Source organism: Anastrepha obliqua, chromosome 4, assembly GCF_027943255.1.
Source record: "Anastrepha obliqua isolate idAnaObli1 chromosome 4, idAnaObli1_1.0, whole genome shotgun sequence".
Taxonomy (NCBI): domain Eukaryota; kingdom Metazoa; phylum Arthropoda; class Insecta; order Diptera; family Tephritidae; genus Anastrepha; species Anastrepha obliqua.
The window spans coordinates 42,016,152-42,036,919 of record NC_072895.1 but is presented as its reverse complement, the minus strand read 5'-3'; the positions used below and the strand labels follow the sequence as shown (position 1 = coordinate 42,036,919).

At 37.4% G+C, this 20,768-nt stretch overlaps 3 protein-coding genes across 3 annotated transcripts; 2 read left to right on the top strand and 1 right to left on the bottom strand.

Annotated features, from left to right (window-relative positions):
• Window positions 1-706: 706 nt before the first annotated feature.
• On the top strand, window positions 707-1,693 carry LOC129245045 (general odorant-binding protein 68). Its single transcript, XM_054883007.1, has 4 exons — window positions 707-791; window positions 847-903; window positions 978-1,127; window positions 1,211-1,693. Exons 1-4 carry the CDS (start codon window positions 747-749, stop codon window positions 1,601-1,603), a joined length of 645 nt encoding a protein of 214 aa, XP_054738982.1. The 5' UTR covers window positions 707-746; the 3' UTR covers window positions 1,604-1,693.
• A 2,445-nt stretch (window positions 1,694-4,138) lies between these two features.
• Window positions 4,139-11,796, top strand: LOC129244737 (uncharacterized). Its single transcript, XM_054882545.1, has 2 exons — window positions 4,139-4,531; window positions 11,026-11,796. The coding sequence occupies exons 1-2, from the start codon at window positions 4,141-4,143 to the stop codon at window positions 11,661-11,663; spliced, it is 1,029 nt and encodes a 342-aa protein (XP_054738520.1). The 5' UTR covers window positions 4,139-4,140; the 3' UTR covers window positions 11,664-11,796.
• LOC129244104 (uncharacterized) lies at window positions 11,784-16,468 on the bottom strand. Its single transcript, XM_054881720.1, has 2 exons — window positions 16,420-16,468; window positions 11,784-12,937 (listed from the first exon to the last, which is right to left on the bottom strand). Exons 1-2 carry the CDS (start codon window positions 16,466-16,468, stop codon window positions 11,949-11,951), a joined length of 1,038 nt encoding a protein of 345 aa, XP_054737695.1. The 3' UTR covers window positions 11,784-11,948.
• Between the last annotated feature and the right edge of the window lie 4,300 nt (window positions 16,469-20,768).

Here is a 20,768-nt window from a genome sequence, read left to right as displayed (position 1 = left end):
GTCGAGGTCTTCTTGAAAAATACTTGCATTGTTGCCGAGTGCTTCCGATTACCTTTTTCCCACTTCGCAGATACCTGCACTTTTCTCCTTCCTGATCCATGGCCCATGTTATCATGTTCCGGTTTATCTTATTGGTTTTAGATACTTTTTTTATAACCCAGTTGCTCTTATGATAACCCTCCTCGCTTGGGATTAGATATAAATGTGAAGAGATTGGAGTTCTAGAAGAACCTCCATTGCCGCCAAGAGACATTTACGCATGGCTCCTGATATGCATACGGACTCGTGTTTTTGTAACTTTTTAGAGTGCATACAACTGTTTGCTTCGTCGTACAATTCTGCCAGATTACTGCCCCGTAGGGGATCATAGGTTTAATTACAGCCTATTTACCTTGAAAATAATTGATTTCTCTTTCCACAAAATAATATTTTAATTTCATTTTTCACCGCATTTTTTTATTTCCGACAACATTTGTGGTGCTAATTGTCTAAGTCACTGTATGTTTTTATTGAATTTTTAGTTAACTTATAGAGTGATTATAACAATTATTATAATTGGGTATATTCGCGCATTCTAGCACCTAATCAAATGAAATCATCCAAGCCGTGATTCAGCCCAACACAACTGAAGCGTGCTAACATATGGCTATTTTTTTTAGAGCAATTCATAATTGAAGTTTGTATAAAATGCCGATTTCACATTTGATGAAAATCAGTTGACATTTGTCATTTATTGTGGTCAAAATATGAAGGCAACCGTTATATTTTTCGTGGTAATTTGCGTGTTTGGGGTAGGCAAATTTTTAAAAACAAGTTAGAAAGTGTATAAATTTTATTAAATTTCAGCGCTACGCCAGTGCGGATGATGCAAGTGTGGATTGCACTAAACATCCACGTCATGTTGTAAGTGAACAGAATATCAGGTGATTATATTTATTAGCATTATTTTTACTGAATATTCGTTCTCGCGCAAATAGCCTCCGCACATGTGCTGTCCCGTGCCTGATCTAAGCACTGACGAGCTAATGAAGCAATGTGATCAATACGCCGGACCACCACCAATACCTCCACGTGGGGCCCCACCAAGGCAGCCACATCCGCATCCACACGGACCACATCCAAATCCTGTAAGCGATTAAAACAAAATAAAAAAATTATATTTTTTTATGAAACTCGAATGATTCATGACTCATGGCTTTGCCATCCACAGTGTCTTATTGAATGCATCTTCAATAAAACCGAAGTCATGGAAGAGAGCGGTGAACTCAACCAGGATAAATTTAAGGAACTGCTCGCCACAGCCGTGAAGGACAATGAGGAGATGGCGGCTATTATGGAGGAATCATTCCAGACTTGCATTGAAAAAGCCACTGAGATGAAGACAAAAGTTGCCGACAAAATTAGCAAAGATCCGGAATTTGCTGAAAAAGTGGCAAATCATAGACTCCATTCGCCCTGCTCACCCTTCAGCGCTATGCTAATGGGTTGTATCAAAATGGAGACATTCCAAAATTGCCCGACATCTGCATGGAATGATACTGAAGAATGTAATACCATGCGCAGCTTTATGAAGCAGTGCAAAAGAGATCGACCAACAGAGTGAACTTACTTAACGTATGTTAGCTTGGACTCTTCCAATTTTAATTTAAAAAATTTGTTGGTTCAATAAAAAAAATTTGGTGAATATTATAAAAAAAAATTTCTTTTCGATAAAGGGATACTCTATGGGATGTAATGGGTGTAAGAATAATAGCGATCTCCTATGGAAAGTTTTCATTTAGATGCGCTCTTAAAATAAAAAAAAAATATTTCTTTAAACTTTGCAAGCCTTTAACGCAGATGTTCTGTTAATTTACAACGCTGTTGTAATCTGCCTGAGAATGAGGAGGTTTGCTTATAAATCCATAAAGTTATTTTCTAGTTAACCAATTCCAAAGGCACTGTCACATTACCCAACATAATACTTTCATAAAATATTACTGTCTAAGATTACTCCTAAATTGTTTAATGATGGCCAATGACAATCGACGAGATGGCGGAATAACATGATTACTGAACTTGGCTCCCAAAAGATCAATTGCGGCTTGGCTGTATGGTGCGGTACGCAGTACTGATCGTCCGAGCCCCATGTCTTCAAAAAATCATTTACTATGCCTGTGTAGCGCTTACTGTTAACCGACATGACTTTTCTGGCTGCATTATTCCGGAACATTACCCAGTAAATTGTAACGAAAAACAAGGTAAAGTTGAAAGGAGATGATAAATGATTCAAAACTTTAACAGTTGTGAATGCTATGATGAAAAGAGTTTCCTGTTGAATTCGGGCTGACCTTCTTTGAAGACAATCAGACTGTAACCAAGGCTTTAGCAAGGCGACTAACTCAAAATATGTTCAGGAATACCGAAGATCTCTATCACTTCGACAGCATATTGCTGATCTATACTGGATATCTGAAAATAATGAGGAATATACGAGTAAAGGATCTGTGGAAGTAGAGCTGATGAAAGCGAACTAATCATTTATCCATCACTGCGTGTCCTGTTTTCGCAGGTTGAGAAGAAGGCTAAAGTAGCTACTAACAGCTACTATTAGTATAGATTAATCTGAAAACCAGTTGTCGTTGTTGTTGTTGCATCAGCATAAACATTCCCCATACATATATAGGAAATGCAGCTGAAGTTACAGTCGCTGGCCGGATATAAATCTGGGTCGTTCCGGTTACCTAGAACCGACTGTCGTGGGAACTGTAGACTCTTGCAATTAATTTTGCCAATACTCTATTAACAAATTCATTCTTTGTGATACTCCTGCAAGGGTAAAAGAGAGTAAGGCCGAAAAGAGAGAGGAGGAAGGGGTTGAATGTTATGAAAAAGACCAAACGATGACTACTTATGGTCGAGTTGAACACTTTATAGGACGGCTGGAAAAAAATCTTCACTTGTTATGTCCCGAGGCGTAGCAAAACAGGGAGAACCAAGATGCGTTAGTCTTAGTCCCGTGAGAGCAGAACAACTGTGGAGAAAGCGCTGAGTTAGCTCCGCTCGAAGCCTCACCTCGCGGATACCTAGCGGGCAATAATCGAAATGGACGCCCACATAATTTGATTTTGGAGCTTTACAAACCTCCGAAATTCTCTCGAGCGTCTTCTATCTAATATCTGGCGACTTTGTAGCTTGGTGTACTTACCCAGCACTCGCTTTATTGGCACGAAGCCCACTTTTTCAGAAACAGATCACAGGTAGGCACAAGCACCCAACGTTCTCATTTCGGAGGAAAATTACCTCACTGGTCCCCTGTCTAGCCAGGTCATTCGTTAAGCAACTTGCCGCTATGTTTCTGTAGCCAAGTACTAAAATGAGCGTTATTTTGAAGTATTTAGATGCGGCGGAAAATTAAATCAGATATTGTCCAACTAGTTGGCTGTTGAAGTATACGTTTACTTTCTAACAGTGGTTGATTGCGGCTGCCTCCGCTTCGTACACTCTGTAGTGGTTCGGTAACCCGAACTTGAGTTTGATGGGGAGATCTTCCACCAACGTATTCCTTCAATTTCGAGCCATTCATGATGATTGCCAGCAACTGAATCTTAGAAAACATTAGTGAGTGGTGGCACCGGTAGGTGCTACAGAATCATGAGTATTAACCGGATTTTGGACTGCAATTGAAGAACCAGGACCGGTCGCTCTTTGGCTGAAGGAGCATGAATGAAATGGCATTCCTTAGTTTATGAGAATGTTTGCCTTTTTTGATAATTTGTGTCGATGAGTTTATTGCATTTTTCCCCCACCCATTACTCACTCCCTCCTTACTCTTCTTCTTTTTTTGTTGCAAATTTCTACTTGTTTAAATTATCTACTTCTCTTCTTATTATATCCCCCTACATCAACCAGTTTTTCTGCACCACGCAGTCATTTCGCTTTCAATTTCAATTTCACATGCAACGAAGTGTTAAATTCAATTTAAACTCCTTAACTTGCTTATCGCCAAATGCGCCAGCAGCCAGCCATATGACCACAGCGCATGTGTGGTGGCAGCCCACGACAGCAGTACTGAGTTGCATGTTCGCCATCACCTTACGCCACTTGGGGCTTCCGACGTTCATTTGCTACCGCCGAGCGTTCGCGTGCAGACGCGCCATCATGGAGACATTGGAGAAAGAATTTACTGACTTTTTTGGTGAGTGCAAGAGGCAAGGATTCACTGCCGCAGAAATGCGTGCCATATGTCAGCCACTGTTACAGCGTCGCAACAACAAATATTTGTTGTTAACGTGCGTATTTTTGGCTTTGATTGCCGCTTTGTATTTACTCTACAACTGGTCGGATGAATTTAGTTGGTTTGTGAGCGCCATTGGTAGACTGATATTGCTGCAGGTGTTGCCCTACTGGAATTGGACACCGTTATATAATAGTCGATGCCTGATCGAACGTGCGGCAGATAGAGTTGATGCGCAGAGTGTGTCGCCGACAACCAATACTTTGAGTCGATACGAAACCGAACCTGCGAATTGTGTGCTCTGTGAGACACTTGGTGAGTAAAAACGTGTGATTGTGAGTGTGGGTGTTCAAGTGAATTCCTTTTAATTGCTATGTAAATATTAAAATAGATATGAGTCTCCAAAAGTTATTAGTTAGAGCTTGTCAATTCGGGTGAGATCGGTGCTAGAGAGGAGCAGTCGCCTATTGCAGTTTATACTAATGCCTATATCAGTGACAATATCTAAGAATGTCATCACGACATGGTTTTAAGAAAATCGCTGAGATGAGCCAATATAAATTAATTTCTTAGCACAATATCGTTACGATGGCAATTGAGTCCACTTTACTTTCAGTAGTTAGTTCGATTTTGATGAAATTTTTCATGTATCCTTGTAATTTAGTAGACTGATAACTGTACGTTTATTAAAAGTAGTAGTAAAAGAGGATGGTTTCGAAGACTTGGAATTGATTTTTTTTTTCGTACCTTTTCTACTTTAAAATTTTTTTTCTATTATATTTTGATGATAACATGGGTTAACGAATTTTTTTTCTTGCGCTCTGAATACCACTTTAAATCATGCTGTTGTTGTTATTATAGAAGCATAAACATTCTCCATGCATATACGAGGAATGCTGCTAAAGTTCTTGTTCGGATATAAATCCGAGACGTTAAGGTTGCCTAGACCCGACTATTGTGCGAACGGTAGATTATGTAGAATCGCTCTCTGATTCTGGGAATCAAGTTAATTCCAGATATTTGCAGTTTACCGTTATTCAGCCCAAAACAAAAGTGGCTCTACTTCATCACGTACAAGGGCCATTTGAAAAGTCCATGGAAAGTTCTTAGAAGCCTACACACCAACTTTCAGCCAGCTCGGTATATTTCTTTGTGTTTGGCAATCGTTCGAAACGAGGAACTCAAGTGATTTTCCTTTTCCATCACAACAACGCCAAGGCTCACGCCTCAGTAGTTGTGGTCTCAAAATTAATGAAAATAGGACTCCAACTCGTTTCACATCCCGCTATTCTCCAAACTTAGCTTCCTCACATCCCTCGGACTGCTATTTATTCCACAATTTGAAGAATCGGCTGGCGGGAAAAAGATTTTATTCAAACGAGGAGATGCTAGCAAAAACGAATGGTTATTTTTCAGACTCCGACAAATCCTATTATTCGGAAGGGATCAACAAACTAGAATAGAATAGGGTTGGACAAAGTGTATAAGCCTAAAACAAGTCCATGTCGAAGAATAAAAAAAGGTTTACACCAAACAACGAATGCCAGCAAATGTGTGATTCACTAAGCATATGTCGTCTGCATAATCTAAAGCATTTAGAACGGCCGCCTTTGAATGCCATCAGGGGCTTCGTGATTTATTTTCTCTAATATAGAAATAAATAAACTGTCGTACAAACCAGTTAATACGAATTACACAATAACAATTGAAAGGTGATAAAAATCGCCATAAGCAGCGTATGCATTTATCACTTTTCTTAAAGCCTAAGCTACTAACGAATAAAATCGACCTATAAGTAAGAAAGTTGTGAATGATCAATTGAAAGTACCCAAGCCGCGAAATGTCAATGCATAGGCACAAACTGCGTTAAATAACTGTATCATTTGGACTTATTGACAATTTCTTTTTTTTCCTATTTAATTTTAAAAATATTTTGATGAAAATATAGTTTTTTCTTCTATAAAACGAAAATCCTCAAACTTTGTACAAATTAAAATAAAAGTGCAACAAACTTTTAAACTTTTTAGTCAGAATTTTTAGGAAATTTTCGTATGCGATATAATACGATGGAGGTTCAATAAGTAGCCGTGTTAGAAATGGAGACACCACTTTTTCAAAAAAAAAATTTTTTTTTCAACATTTTTGGAACCCCCTCCAAAATACGCCTCTGTCTCTGTTAGGGAGCAAGAAAAAGTCGCCGGGAGCCAGATCGGGTGAATTCGGGGGTTGCGGCAGCAATTCATAACGCAATCAATGCAGTTTGGCGGCGACAACTCCGGATGAATGTGCTGGTGCGCTATCGTGGTAAAACAGCACCTTCTTTTTCGCCAAATGCGGCGTGTCTCCCTCAATTTTTTGTTTGTAGCGGTCCAATAACACACTTTAGTATTTTCTAGTGATCGTTCTACCTTTTTCTAAAAAATCCATGAGGATGACGCCATTCGCATGCGAAAAAATCGTCCCCATGACCTTACCGGCCGATGTGACTGTCTTTGCCCTCTTTGGAGCAGATTCACCGGGAGAAATCCATAGCTTTGATTGTTGCTTAGTTTCTGGTGTGTAATGCTGAATGCAAGTTTCATCAACGGTGACAACTGGTCGCAAAAGTTCCTTCGAATCTCGCTTTAATCGCTCCAAACACTTTTTTGAAGTTTACAACCGTTAAGCATCCGCTTGTTGTTGCTTGTGAGCAATCGCGGCCCTCATCGGGCCGACAATTTTTTCATCGTCAATTTAACATGTAAAATATTAATCGCCGTTCCGGTCGACACATATGGGCTCTGTTACTTCATGCACTTTCGTTCGTCGATCAGCGAGAATCATGTCGTGGACTTTTTGAATAATTTCCTCGGTAGCAACGTCTGCCGGGCGTTCTGATCGCTCTTCATCAAAAACGGATGTTCGCCAACGTTTAAATTCGTTGAACCAATATCTAACTGTGGTCATAGATGGCGAAGCGTCCCCATAGACAGCATCCAAATTTGCTGTTATCTCCTCGCTTTTTTTTCGTATCCAAAAATAAAAACCGAATTACCAAACGATACTGCTCTTTTCCATCTTACCGAAAATCACGAAAAATGTCTTACATGAAGGGCTACTAAATCCGAACTAACCTATCAGTTTGTTTTTTTTTTTTTGCGAGGGTCTTATGTATCTTCTTCATAGCCAAAATGCTCGAAATTTTTTTTGGATTAAACATTTCTAAAACTGTTCATAAAACAATTAAATGGATTTTCGGAATCAGCGAGAGATTCTTCATAGAAATTTGTGTGACATCCGATGCATATTTTTGCTGTAAACCAGTGACTTTTTTGGATTATCACACTTTTCCTGCAACCGAACGTTACATTTCTTCGTGGAAAAAAATCCAAATATTGTACAATATACATATTAATATATATATAACGGATGTTAAAAAGAATTTTAAAATAAAAAAGAAGCAAAAACGTCTAAATAAGCAGGGGTCCGATAACTAACGGTTTTAGAGATACGACGTTTTTCTTTATATATAGGGTGATTTTTCAAGAGCTATAGGAAAGTTTTTCAAAAAAACACACGTAAAATTCAAAAAAATGCATGAAATTTTTATTTAAATCGATAGTACAGTCCATATAATTTAATGTTTGAAGATTATTCCATGCAAATGTTGACCGCGACTGCGCTTCAAATGGTCTATCCGCTTAGTCCAATTTTCGCATACTCTTTCCAATGTTTCGGCCGGTATCTCACATATAAATGCCCTAATGTTGTCTTCCAATGCGTTAATTGAAGCAGGCTTGTCTGAATAGACATGAGCTTTAACATCGCACGATCTGGGTGGCCAATTGACAGGTCCCAAACGTGAAATAAAATGTTCACCGAACTCGCCTCTCAACAAGTCCATTGTTACGCAAGTCAAGCTCTTGCATTTTGGGCAAAAAAGTTTGATATCATTTCACGGTAGCGCTCACCATTCACAGTTACGTTACGATTCGCAGGATCTTTGAAGAAGTACGGTCCAATGATACCTCCAGCCCATAAACCGCACCAAACTCTGATCTTTTCTGGATACATTGGTAGCTCTTGCAATTCTTCTGGCTGATCTTCACTCCAAAATCGACAATTCTGCTTATTTACGTACCCATTGATCCAAAAATGAGCTTCGTCGCTGAACACAATTTTTCGATAAAAAAGTGGATCTTAAACTTTCTTAACAGAAGACGCATTTTTATAATAAAATTCAATGATTTGCAAGCGTTGTTCGTGTGTAAGACGATTCATGGTTAAATTAAAGACCAAACTGAAGATGTTTGACAGTGAAACAAAGCACGAAACGTGCGTCAGGTGTTTAAACCAACTGTTTATAAAGATAATAGCTAAAAAATCACCCTTTGCAACGACAAAAATAGTAAATCGTAGTAAGAAACTTAAAAAAAAACTTTCCAAAAATCACCACAATTTTATAAAAGCTTCAGAGATTTAAATAAAATGTTTGGAATTTTTTCGGTAATTGGTTGGTTTAAGTGGTGATTCACCTAAAATCCACTTAGCGTTTCCGCACCATTTTATTGCCACACCCTCACTACCAACTTGTTTAACGGTTAATTACAGCATGAGCGGTTTAAAAATCTTATTAGGCTGTTGACGTCTAATCCAGAGAGTTGTTCGAGACTATCGAACAGTGGTTTGCCAAGGGTTGATATTCTCTCCTTCCATAAGGCAGGGCATTCACAGATGAAATGGAAAATCGTTTCTTTTTTCTTTGGTTCATTACGAGTATATCTGTGGCAATATGCGTTGTGAGAGATGCTCATTTTGGCTGTTTGTTCCCCGATAAGCCAGAAGCCAGTTATGATTAGCCGTGAGTCTCCAAATGTCCCGTCGTTTCATATATGTCAATATGGACGTATGTTTATGGTTGTAGGTGGGCCATAACGTTCTGCTACCTTTGTATGTTGTTTGGTCTCTCCATCTGCATTCCGCGCTTTGTAGATATTTTGAGGAAATTGCATTCTTGATTGCACCCAGTGGTGTGAATACCGATTATGCAAGAAAATTATTCATAGCAAATCCCCCTCCACCTGTTTTCTCGTTACCTTCAATGTTCCGATGTCTCAGGACCCAGTTTAAGGTAGCTATAGGGTTTTCACTCAAGGTGGTTAGGCTATTCCTACTTTGTTCCACCAGTTTAAAGGTTGTTGTAGCCGAATCCAGTGCCTGGATTAGTAGCCTACAAGCTTTGCCTATTGCATTAGGATTTTTCCAATTCTAAATCTATAAGCATATATACCTACTCTAACTCTATCTATTTTTGAACCATCTGTGTATACTGTGGTGTCGAATTTGTTTTGTGAGAATCCCGGGGATCGCCATATCTCGCTCGCTATCTCTGTGCTCGAAAACTAAGAATTAGAGCTAAAGATATAATAAATTACTTTCTTTGTAAAATTATATATTTAAATCAAGAATTTGAAGTGAATTATTTTTTATATAAAAAAAATTGAAAATAAGTTACTTCATTATTTTGATATTAAAAAAAAGTGAAAGTTCGAATTAATCGATTAGTATCTTAATAATTGCAATTATTTTTTTAGTTTTGCAATTTATCATTTAATAAATTGATTGAGCAATAATTTTTTGTTTCTTCATGTAAAATTTATCCAGTAACTTAATTTTCGAGAATTTGCTCTCAAAGAGAAAAATATAAAAAAAAGTACATGAACGCAAAAGCTTGTTAAATTGTTGAGGGGAAAAATCACCATATTTCGTATTAAGTTAAAAAAAATTATCATATTTAATTAAAAAAAAGCAAATAAAATACAAAATAACGAACTTAGCATCACATGATTTTATTTGGTCCACAATAATTTGTTCCATTTCATCAACGCTGTCAGCCGAAGAACATTCCATTAGCAGTTGCATTGTTGTGGCAAACGCAGCTTTCTTCATATTTTCCTGGCTTCCGTCTTTGCATGTATGTATGTATGTATGTATATAAATATATTGTCAAATTAGTTAATAACCAAGAAGTACAAGCATAAAAAAACAAAATATACCTTCAATGCTTTCCATTTGAATTTCGGCGACTGCAGCAACAGTGACTGAAAGCTATGGTTCAGAAGTACATTCCTCTATATCATTAGCCGATTCCTGCTTAATATATTATTTGAAATAAATTTTATAAGATATATTTACTTACACCTCCATTTTAATCACCATTTTTATTTATAATATATTATTTGTATATTATTTAGAACTTTGACACTAATCGCAAATTTTAATTCGTGTTTATTTTTACTTTGCGCTCAGCTGTTTTTCTCTCTTGCAAATTCTTACAGTAAGAACTTGCAATTCCCCTCAAAATTAAATGTTTTTTGTTCTCTCATTTTCCCCAACTTTGCAACTCTTTTGCTTACATCAACACCACAACTTAATAATTTGTAAGAAGTGAATAAAATAAGTGAATAAGAATAAAATATTTGCTTCATGTACAGACCTAATGCATACCTCTGTTTACGTTTCTCCTTGGAAACTTCAGGGGCCTCTCAGAAATTGAATTGATGGAATATACTAAATATAGATTCTATAGCTTTTTTCTGGATACCAAACAAAGTTGACTTTCGTCCTACGGTGTAGTCTTACGCATTTTCGCTATAGAGGCTCAAGTTACTTGCGTGCGTTTTGAGAAAACAATGCGCAGCTTTGATTTATACAGTTTTTTTAAGAATATCAACTGCATTTTTATAACAAACTAGCAAACCCAGAATTTCGAATTAATTTATTGATATTTAAATAATATTGATATTTTGATAAAATTTTCTACTTTTCAGAACGCATTCCCACCACATCGAATGTGACTTTCTCATTTCTTGAATCTTTTTATTTGGAACGTGGCTGGCCAGTTATTGTTACCGATTCACATCAGCCACATTCGCTCAATAGGTTTCTCGACGAAATGTACAATGCACCAGTGGATTTTCTAGAAAGCAATCCTTGCGATGTCTCAACAAATTTAATGCTGAAAAAACTCTTCAATTTGGAATTGGCTTTGCAGAAAATCAAAAGCAGCACACCCACCAACAAGTGGTTCCTACAATTGCGCAACTGTGAGCGGCGTGCTGTAAAGGCGTCTCGTCAATTCATCAGACGTCCCTACTACTATCCATTACATCTAGAACCATTCTACTCAAGCTGGGTATTAATGTCACAGAATTATGCGAGCGAGCAACTGCGTGAACTTTACGTACAAGGTTTGGTCTTCGTACAACAAATGTTTGGGTATTTCGATATACGCCTGCGACCGAAGCAACCGTGTCAAGGGCCATGTCCAGTGGTGAATATACGCTTGAGCGCTGGCGAATGCTTGGTTTTCTCCACCGATTTGTGGACATTTAGCTATGGCACCGAATCGTTGGAAAGCAAAACCACTTCGATAGCAACTCTTTTGGAAATTGATTGGCAGTTGTAAACTTAACTTTAGATTAATTCAAATGTATTGGAAACTCAAATATTTACACGTACCTTTCAATTTACAGCTTATCTTAAAAACTAATTACATTTAATGATGCTATACACTTCATATTCAAATAATATGCATACACATACATACATACATAGATTCATATACACATACATGTACACATTTCCAAAAAAAATGTTCTTATACTATTTCTATTCTAAATATTTCAATTTCAAAAAACAAAAACAATAATAAAAAATAAAAAAGTAACCACGCTTTGATTCCCACATCTCTCTATGCCTTCCGGTTTTTCGCCTCCACCAGCTTTTGCAGCGTCGCCGTCAAGCTGTTGATGGCATCAATTTTCAGACGTTCGATCTTCTCCTGTTGTAGCAGCGACATTTTGTGGAATTGCATTTGTTCACGGTGCAGCTCTTTCTGGCACTGAATTTTTTCACGTTCCACCTCCAATTTCCGTTCGAAATAGTCCTTCCACCATTGGCTCTCTTCCTGTTCCATATTACCCTCAAGCGGGAACTCGGCCTTGTCACATTTGTTCCCGCCTCGCTCATAACCATTCGCATGTGTTATCTCCAGCGGCAATTCAGCTGCGTTAAATTCCAGTTTTGGTTGTTTTAACTCAGACATTACCGTCGAATCCTCGTCGAATTCATCATTTGATTTATCCAAATGCGTTTCGGCATTATTAGCCAATAGCGATAACTGATTTCCATCGCTATATTGCGTCATCATCTCATTTGCCATAGACGGAGTTTCTTTGATTTCCCGCGCATGTTGAAAGTTACTCGGTGCGGGTTGTTGCTGCCCCGCCGGTTTGTGACATGGTATCGATTGTAATTGAAAATCATACATATCTACTTTTTTATCCTTCAAGTACTTGTGCATTTCCTCGAAGAATTCCCAGTGCACATACCCACTTGTCTTTTTCTTGGGTAGATTTTTACTATAGGTAATGAGTATATTATGCCACTTCTTTTGTACTTTTGCGGCACTATATCGAAAGCCCAATTTTTGTAGCTGTCGTGTGCAGTGCAGCCACAGAGCAGTCCGTTTTTGTCGGCCTTCGGTGAACATGCCTTGCATTGGACCGCGGATGTGTATGAGCGCGCGTGTGGCTTCTGTAGTCCAAGCGCGTTCATATGGGCCGCGCCCACCGATAGAGACACTATTACCATTGGCACCCTCCACCACCTCTTCAAGTAGAGAGTCATCGTTGAGATCGTCGCAGTCTTCGAGATCTTCATCGCTGATTTGATAATAATCTAGAGGATGAAAGAGAAAATTTGAGAAGGTATTTAATAAGTAAGTTGGTGCGTCAGAAGTCAGTAAAAACAAAGAACAGCAGGAGAGACGTCAAGGGTTTAAAATTCTTGATTTCTATTAAGCAAAGGAACATCATCAGCATGAGGGTTACGTTGAAGAACAAATACGAAGAAGATGTTATTGGATCGATCGTCAGTTGAGTGGAAGATCGTACGGTATCAGAGTTTGGTTAACGAATGGCCTAACGCTCAGATAATTATTAAATTTTTTTTTTTTAGACGCAATAAAGGGAAAACATGGTATACTGCCACCTGACGCAAAGCATTCTTGATTACCACTTGATTATCAGCATCCCACGAGTACCCGAAACTTCCCAGCATTTTGTGTTAAAAAAAAACAATGAATTTGTGTTTCTCACTAGTCCAAAGTCGTGATTTGGTGAAAACTGTCAAATTGAATTTGTCAACTGTTTTGTTTCTCTGGTTTCGTGTAAGAAGAATAGGAGCTAAAATAACAATAAACTATAACAAATATCCTATTTCGGGCAAGAAATGGTGGTTTTCCGCCGCCGTAGCCGAATGGGTGGGGACGTGACTACCATTCGGAATTCGAAGTACGTTGGTTCGAATCTCTGTGAAACACCAAAATGAGAAAACATTTTTTTCTAATAGCGGGTGCCCCTCGGCGGGCAATGGTAATCCTCCGAGTGTATGGTATTTCTGCCATGAAAAAGCTCCTCATAAAAAATATCTGCCGTTCGTAATCGGCTTAAATCTGTAGGTCCCTCCATTTGTGTAACAACATCAAGACGCACGCTACAAATAAAAGGAGCTCGGCCAAACACCCAAAAAGGGTGTAAGCGCCAATTAAATGTATACAATGGAGGCTTTTTGTTCCATTGTTTGTAGGCAGTTTACGGGAGGGAATTTCATTCTTACCTTCTTTTGCCTGACATGTCTTCGAAAATGAGAAATGTAGACCAAATGCCTATCAAAAGACACTTATAACAGAGTCCACAGAGTCTCTGTTCCGCAGTTGAGAGTGTAGAGAAAGTTGCGCATGCGCATAGAGTGATACCGCTATTCGGCTCTTAGTGAGTTTTGCAGTGTTGATGTGTCGCTATTTTGATACTCTCCTCTAAATACTCTCACGTTTCTCATTTAAAATTAGGTTTTGGCAAAGTTATGCTCATTTTTGCACTTCAATCTGCGCAATTTCGAAACCCATGAATGATAGATTACAAGTACGATGTACAAAATGCAGAGCTGTGACCAGCATCATACCGTTAACCGGCTCTCAGCGATTTTGAAGGAATCAGCTGATTTGCATACGTCATTGGCGGTTGTGACGACGGGTTGTTTACAAAGAAACTGAGTGTGTTTACGGAAAAACTCAAAACAGCTTTCTCCCATGCTACTTTGTTACCATCTGCACAACGACTGATTGGACGAGTATGTGAATACGAGTAAATTGTGTGGACACAATTTTTCTTCGGATGACCAAACCTGGCAATCTGTAGTATGCTGCTACAACAGCAACAATCTATCATCTTTAGGGCAATACTGCTGTTTCCGTGGCGCCGCAATCTTATGGCGGATTCTTATAGAACTCGACAAAAGAAAACGAAATGAAGGAGTAAAATTTTTTGATATCTCGCTTAGTTTTCGAGATATTAAATTAAAAAAAATAATAATAATATTAATAATTTTTTCTTCAGTTTCGATAGAATTCGGCGAGATAAGACAAAATATAGGAGTAAAATTTTTCGATATCTCGTTTAGGCCGCGCTTCAAAAAAATAACCCTCATCAGTCCGACTCCGGCTACGCAATCCACCGTATTTTTGCGTAGAACTCCTTTTCGCGTGGGCAGCCTTCGGCCGCGCTTCAAAAAAATAACCCTCATCAGTCCGACTCCGGCTACGCAATCCACCGTATTTTTGCCTAGAACTCCTTTTCGCGTGTGCGGCCATCGGCCGCGCTTCAAAAAAAAAACCCTCATCAGTCCAACTCCGATACATTATTCTAAATTCCAGCCTTTTTTTATTCAATATCTCGAAAACTAAGCGAGGTATCAAAAAATTTTACTCTTTCATTTCGTTTTCTTTTGTCGAGTTCTATAAGAATGCGCCATAAGATTGCGGCGCCACGGAAACAGCAGAATCCCCATCTTTAGGTGATATTTATGTAAAATAATTTGTTCTCATCTTAGGTTGGTCAAAAGACGAGTGTCCTGCTCCTCACCACACTGTCATGTCTCAATCTATGTATCTTGTCATTATATTACTTTTCAAAGCATCTCGCTTAATTGTCCTTGGAAGTACTGGCCTAAGCATGTCGCTTGATCAACACGAAGTTGTTGTTGCTTTCACATAAAAATTTTGCAAAAAACGAAAAACTGTATTTGTAGGTATTTTTTATAATTCGTGTTTTCACATTTTAACACGCAACCCTTTTAAATTAATTAATTTAATTTAAAAATTAAATACAAATCATAAAATCACAATATTACCAAGCAATTCTTTGAATATTCACAAACAAAAAACGTATCTTCACTTTGTTTGCTTATTCGCAGCACTGACGGCATCGCGAAAAATAAAATAGCAATTCTCGGAAGGCGCCACTTTCTATAATCTGTACACCGTGCTGGTGGTGGCTAATTCAGTTATCGAACACAATTGATACTATTGCAAGGACTGCTTCTTTGTTTTTGCTTTGTTGGTTCATTTCCATTCTTATTGATATTTTTACATTCAGAACACAAAATTGCAAAACCAAAATACATGTGAATGTTGTGCCACCACCTTTTATAGATTCGACTTGTACCGTTGTTTACTCACTTATGGTAAAAATATTTACACCGCTGGTTACTCACCATGCATACACTCTCCACACGCCACCACTTAGTCAAGGCCTTTCGCTCACAGCATCAGCCTTATCAGCTCTAAACTAAATATTTTCAGCAAAACAGCATGCGGTGAGTGAGAAAATGAGCGCGAAATAAAACGCAAAACATAAACAAGGAGCAGAAGCAAGGATAAGATGATAATAAAAATCTAGCGCACACGTGCACTTACACACGCACACCGCATTTCACCAATTACACCCCACACATTTCTATCCCTGCAAGCTGCAGTGATGCTAAAAATGCTTTCGAGCATCCTACTAGCAGTGCAAATCCATACTCGCCTACAAACATCCAGTACATATATTTTATATGAATGCATACATATATGTATGTATATGTAAGTATGTAATTTTATCGATAAAAAGAAACCAGCGCACTTCAATGGCTAGCAACTAAACGAACGAAACACGCTAAATTGTAGAATAAGGAGAGTAACTTGCAAGGATACAGAAAAACTGATGTATTAAATTAATGCGCAATCAGTATATGACGCACATACACATACTCCGTACATATGTACATACATCTGTTAGTATAAGTGAAAAAATACTGGAAAATCACTTTTGCCTACTTACTGTTATCATTTTCCAAAGTATGCGCCGTTGGTCCCACGTGTTGTGCCATTGTCCGTTCACTTGATTTATTCTCTTTGCGATTATTGATTATTTTTAATTTATTGTTTGAAATAGCAATCGTTTAATTCCAATTATCCTTCTTCATTTAACTGCAGCCGCTACCTTAGCACTAGATCTACTTCGTAGCGATAGTTTTCTATTACTAAATTTCATCCTATCGCAAGCGCCCTAGCGATGCTGTGAGAATCCTTGCAACTTCGACAGCTTCGTTGAATTCATTTGCGTTGTGATTTACTATAAGCTACTGACTATTGCCGCTCTCGTCGTTAGATCTGCTCTCACTGTGCTCGCTTGGGTCTGTAAGCGCTGACGGGGAGGCGCTTTGCTTGGAGACTTCATGGCAGGATGACTGATGGAAGGGGAGTTTTTACAGACTGAGAGTATGCACATAAGTATGTTTGTATATTTGTGTTCGGTTCGGCTACGCAGGTCGACTTCGTTCGTTTTAGCATCAATAACACCGCTAATCTAGCAAGCGCTCGTTAATGTACCAGCATACGATAAACGGAAGGTGGGGGCTGCTGACTGAGATAGCTAAGCAAATAGCAAAGTGAAAACAAAATGTACCAGAAGAGGAGTATAGAGTGCAAAAGCAAAGTTTTGAAAACTACCCCGTTTAGTAGTGAGAATTAGCAGAAATTTCAAACGTACATACCTGCGCATATGTATGTGTGTATGGAAAAGTAGTTGATTAATTATTATACACGTGTATATAAAATGAATATGGGATCGCTGTAGCTGAACGGGTGGATGCGCGGCATCATTCGGGCATGAAACACCAAATGATAAATTAGTCTTTTTTTTCTAATAGCGGTCACCCCTCGGCAGGAAATGGGCTCGGGCATTTCTTCCATGAAAAGGCTCCTCATAAAATGCCCTCTACCTTTCGGAGGCGACGTAAAACTGTAGGTCCGTCCATATGTGGAAAGACATCGCGACGTGCATCCCAATTAGGCGAAGGAGTTCGGCCAAACGCCCGAACAAATGTACAGATGCCCATTAAGCATGTACATATATGTATAATAAATACATACACACATATATATGAATTATCGGAACAAGTGGATTGTTTTGTTGCGGAATCTATGTACATACTACATATGTACATACATACACCTGTATTCACAATAATAACAGCGTGACATTCAGTTTTGACTATGAATTTTTTATACTTCTGTATATAAATGTAGTTCCTATTACAACAAAATCCGAATTTTTTTTCAAATTTTTAATTGTGCAGTTTTGTAGCCGATCCAAGCAAAAAAAACACTTTTGAGCCACCTCAAGCCACAAAGTTTGAAACTTTGAGTTATATGGTGTTTGCATATACAGTAGGTTCTGTTTTTATGCGGTAGATACGTTCCGCAAGAAACAGCATAAAAAAACAACAGCATAAAAAAAGCTACTAGTTCTATAGTAAAACTATAGATACGTTTCAAAAGTGCTAAAACCGCATAAATCTGAAATAATGTAATAAAATCGCATAAAAAAGGGCACTAGTCCCATATTATAACTATAGATACGTTCCATAGACCGCATGAATCTGAAATAATTAAATAAAATCGCATAAACAAAATATTGTATTTTTGAAAATTATATCTTTATTTAAGAAACGTCAGAATCGAAAAATAAATATATATATATAATAATATATAATAAATTTAAGTCAGAAATAAAATCAGACAATACCCACATGTTGCGCGTTCGTTTAGGATTTGGCGTAAAATCACTTTCGTCACTTGAGGAACTGTACACGTCTGATCTAGATAGTTATGCAGGCGGTTCCATACTTGTAGGGTTAGCATTTCTGATGTAATCTGTGATGAGTTTTTGCTTAGCTGGCTTAGAATCTTGTTTATATGTGCAATGCCCGATAGGTCGACATGCATTTTTTAATTTAAAAAAAAAAACCGCACTATTTCAAAACAGAACCTACTGTACATACATATCGTAAAATATTAATATCTTATAAAAAAACATTAAAAAAATTAAAAAATAATAAAATAAAATAAAGTAAAAAAATAAAATAAAATAAAAAATTAAATATAATGCAAAAAAATAATAAAATTAAATTAAAAAAAATAAAAAAATAAAAAATAATTAAATTTCAACAGCCTTGTAAGCCGTTTCGTGAAATTTAGGAAAGCGTGTACTAATTTAATAAACAACGTATCCTGATACTGCACATGCAAAAATGGAAGGAGTTACAAGTTCTAGATTTAATAGATTAAAAGACTTGCAAATTTTTCCCCATGTAAACTTTATTGGAATAGCACTTTTAGTAAAAAACCATCCATATAATTTTACTGTTACTAAGTTGTTTGATGTTGGGAGATATCTATGGGGCATTCTTCGCCAACCGGACACCCCCATCTGCCCAGAACAGTTTTTATAAAAAAAATGTTTCCCTATGCCGAAATAAAAGCTTATGTCATGTACTTTAATTTGTCATGTGGCACTTTTTAAATATTCAAGATGGACCTACTTTTCTAAAGGGATTAATGCATCGATCTCTTCTCGATTTTCCCGACATTTTTTAGGCGATAATAGTTCTGAAAAGAACTGTTTGACAGGTATTAGATATTAATTTATTCTTTCAGAATTTTTTAATATATAATAATCTCCAGACAGTTTAACGATTAAGACATATACAGAACTTGTGCTGTCAATAAAACTGTTAAACAATGTTTTACGAAGTTTAGCGATATCGACAACAGATGCGATAATAGTTCTAAAAAGAACTGTTTGACAGATTTATTTTTAATAGTTTATTCGTTTAGACTTTTCTATAATTTGTTCAAATTATTTCTGTACCGTTTGACATGTGAAATACATCAAGAACTAGTGCTGTTAATGAAACAGTCGAACGTTGCACCAAAATCTCTCTCTCTACTTTTCTTAACAAACTACTTCATTTTTTTTGGTGTTTTCCAACATATTTGTCAATATTCGTCGTCCATCTTGAATATTTAAAAAGTGCCACATGACAAATTAAAGTACATGACATAAGCTTTTATTTCGGAATAGGGAAAAATTTTTTTTATAAAAACTGTTCTGGGCAGATGGGGGTGTCCGGTTGGCGAAGAATGCCCCCTATATATTATTGTATCATACGAAACATTTTTTCAAAAATCATTCCAAAAATATTTCTATTTTGTATTACAGCGCACGCTTGATAACGTGAACGCTCTAAAGCGTGAACACCCCAAAACGTGAACAGACATTTTTGTGCATTGACTACTCTAAAACGTGAACAAACCCAAAAAGCTCTATAACATGAACAATAAACGTTACAATTATTTGAATGTAGCTTACATTGATCTCAGTAATTCTGAAATTGGCCATTTTATTCGTAATTGCATGTAAGGAGTAAAATATTTCAGTTGCGGTTTTGGTTTTGCAAAGTGTCTCGTCTTATGTTTTCTGGTGAAAATGAGTTCTAAAAAACCCGTGTGCTTGACATTTAAGCAAAAGGCTAAAATTCTCGGCTTTTTAAAAAAGGCTCATCTGTGACGATTTTAGCAAAGAAATATAATGTTGCTAAATGAACAATTTGTAACATTAAAGCGAAAAAGCAAGTGATTTCAAAATGCGTAAACAACACGTATTGTGGACCTGGAAATAGAGAAATACTGCGTTCTTCAGAGTTGCCCAAAATGAAGAGAGCTCTTTATCGTTGGTTTATCCGAATGCAAGATAAAAACTGGCCAGTAAGTGCTCTAATGTTGAAAGAAAAGGCAAAAAGACTGCATGCAAAATTTAAAGAAAATGAAGCAAATTTCTTCGCTAGTAATGGATGGCTCCAAGGATTCAAGAAGAGGTACGGTATTGTCTTCTTAAAATATCAGGTGAAAAACTGTCTTCGCAACCTCAGCTAGTGGATCCGTTTAAAGAAAAACTTAAAGCTAAAATGACCGAATTGGAGTTGTGCAACGATCAGTTATATAATGCTGATAAGTTGGGGTTATTCTGGAGACTTTTGCCAGAGAAAACGCACGCGTCAAGTTTGGAGAAGAGTGCCCGAGGGGTAAAGTCCGAGAATCAGCGAATTACGTTTTTATGCTGTTCCAACGCCACTGGATCCCATAAGCTTAAGCTTTTGGTAATTGGAAAGGCAAAGAATCCACGTTGCTTTAAAAATTTTCAGTGTCCCACCGACTATAAGAGCTCGAAATCCGCCTGGATGACGTCGGCTATTTTCAAGCAATGGTTTTATGAGTCATTTGTTCCACAGGTGAATATTCCTTTTAAGTTTTGCCCGATTTTCAAGGTTAACTGGTTGTTTTTTA

Excerpts from the sequence above, each read along its gene's own strand:
- LOC129245045 (XM_054883007.1), top strand. The coding sequence starts at position 747 with ATGAAGGCAACCGTTATATTTTTCGTGGTAATTTGCGTGTTTGGG. Across the intron at positions 792-846 it reads TGGTAATTTGCGTGTTTGGG|CGCTACGCCAGTGCGGATGA; the intron begins GTAGGCAAATTT and ends ATTAAATTTCAG. Across the intron at positions 1,128-1,210 it reads ACGGACCACATCCAAATCCT|TGTCTTATTGAATGCATCTT; the intron begins GTAAGCGATTAA and ends TGCCATCCACAG.
- LOC129244104 (XM_054881720.1), bottom strand. The coding sequence starts at position 16,468 with ATGGCACAACACGTGGGACCAACGGCGCATACTTTGGAAAATGATAAC. Across the intron at positions 12,938-16,419 it reads TACTTTGGAAAATGATAACA|ATTATTATCAAATCAGCGAT; the intron begins GTAAGTAGGCAA and ends TTCATCCTCTAG.
- LOC129244737 (XM_054882545.1), top strand. The coding sequence starts at position 4,141 with ATGGAGACATTGGAGAAAGAATTTACTGACTTTTTTGGTGAGTGCAAG. Across the intron at positions 4,532-11,025 it reads TGTGCTCTGTGAGACACTTG|AACGCATTCCCACCACATCG; the intron begins GTGAGTAAAAAC and ends TCTACTTTTCAG.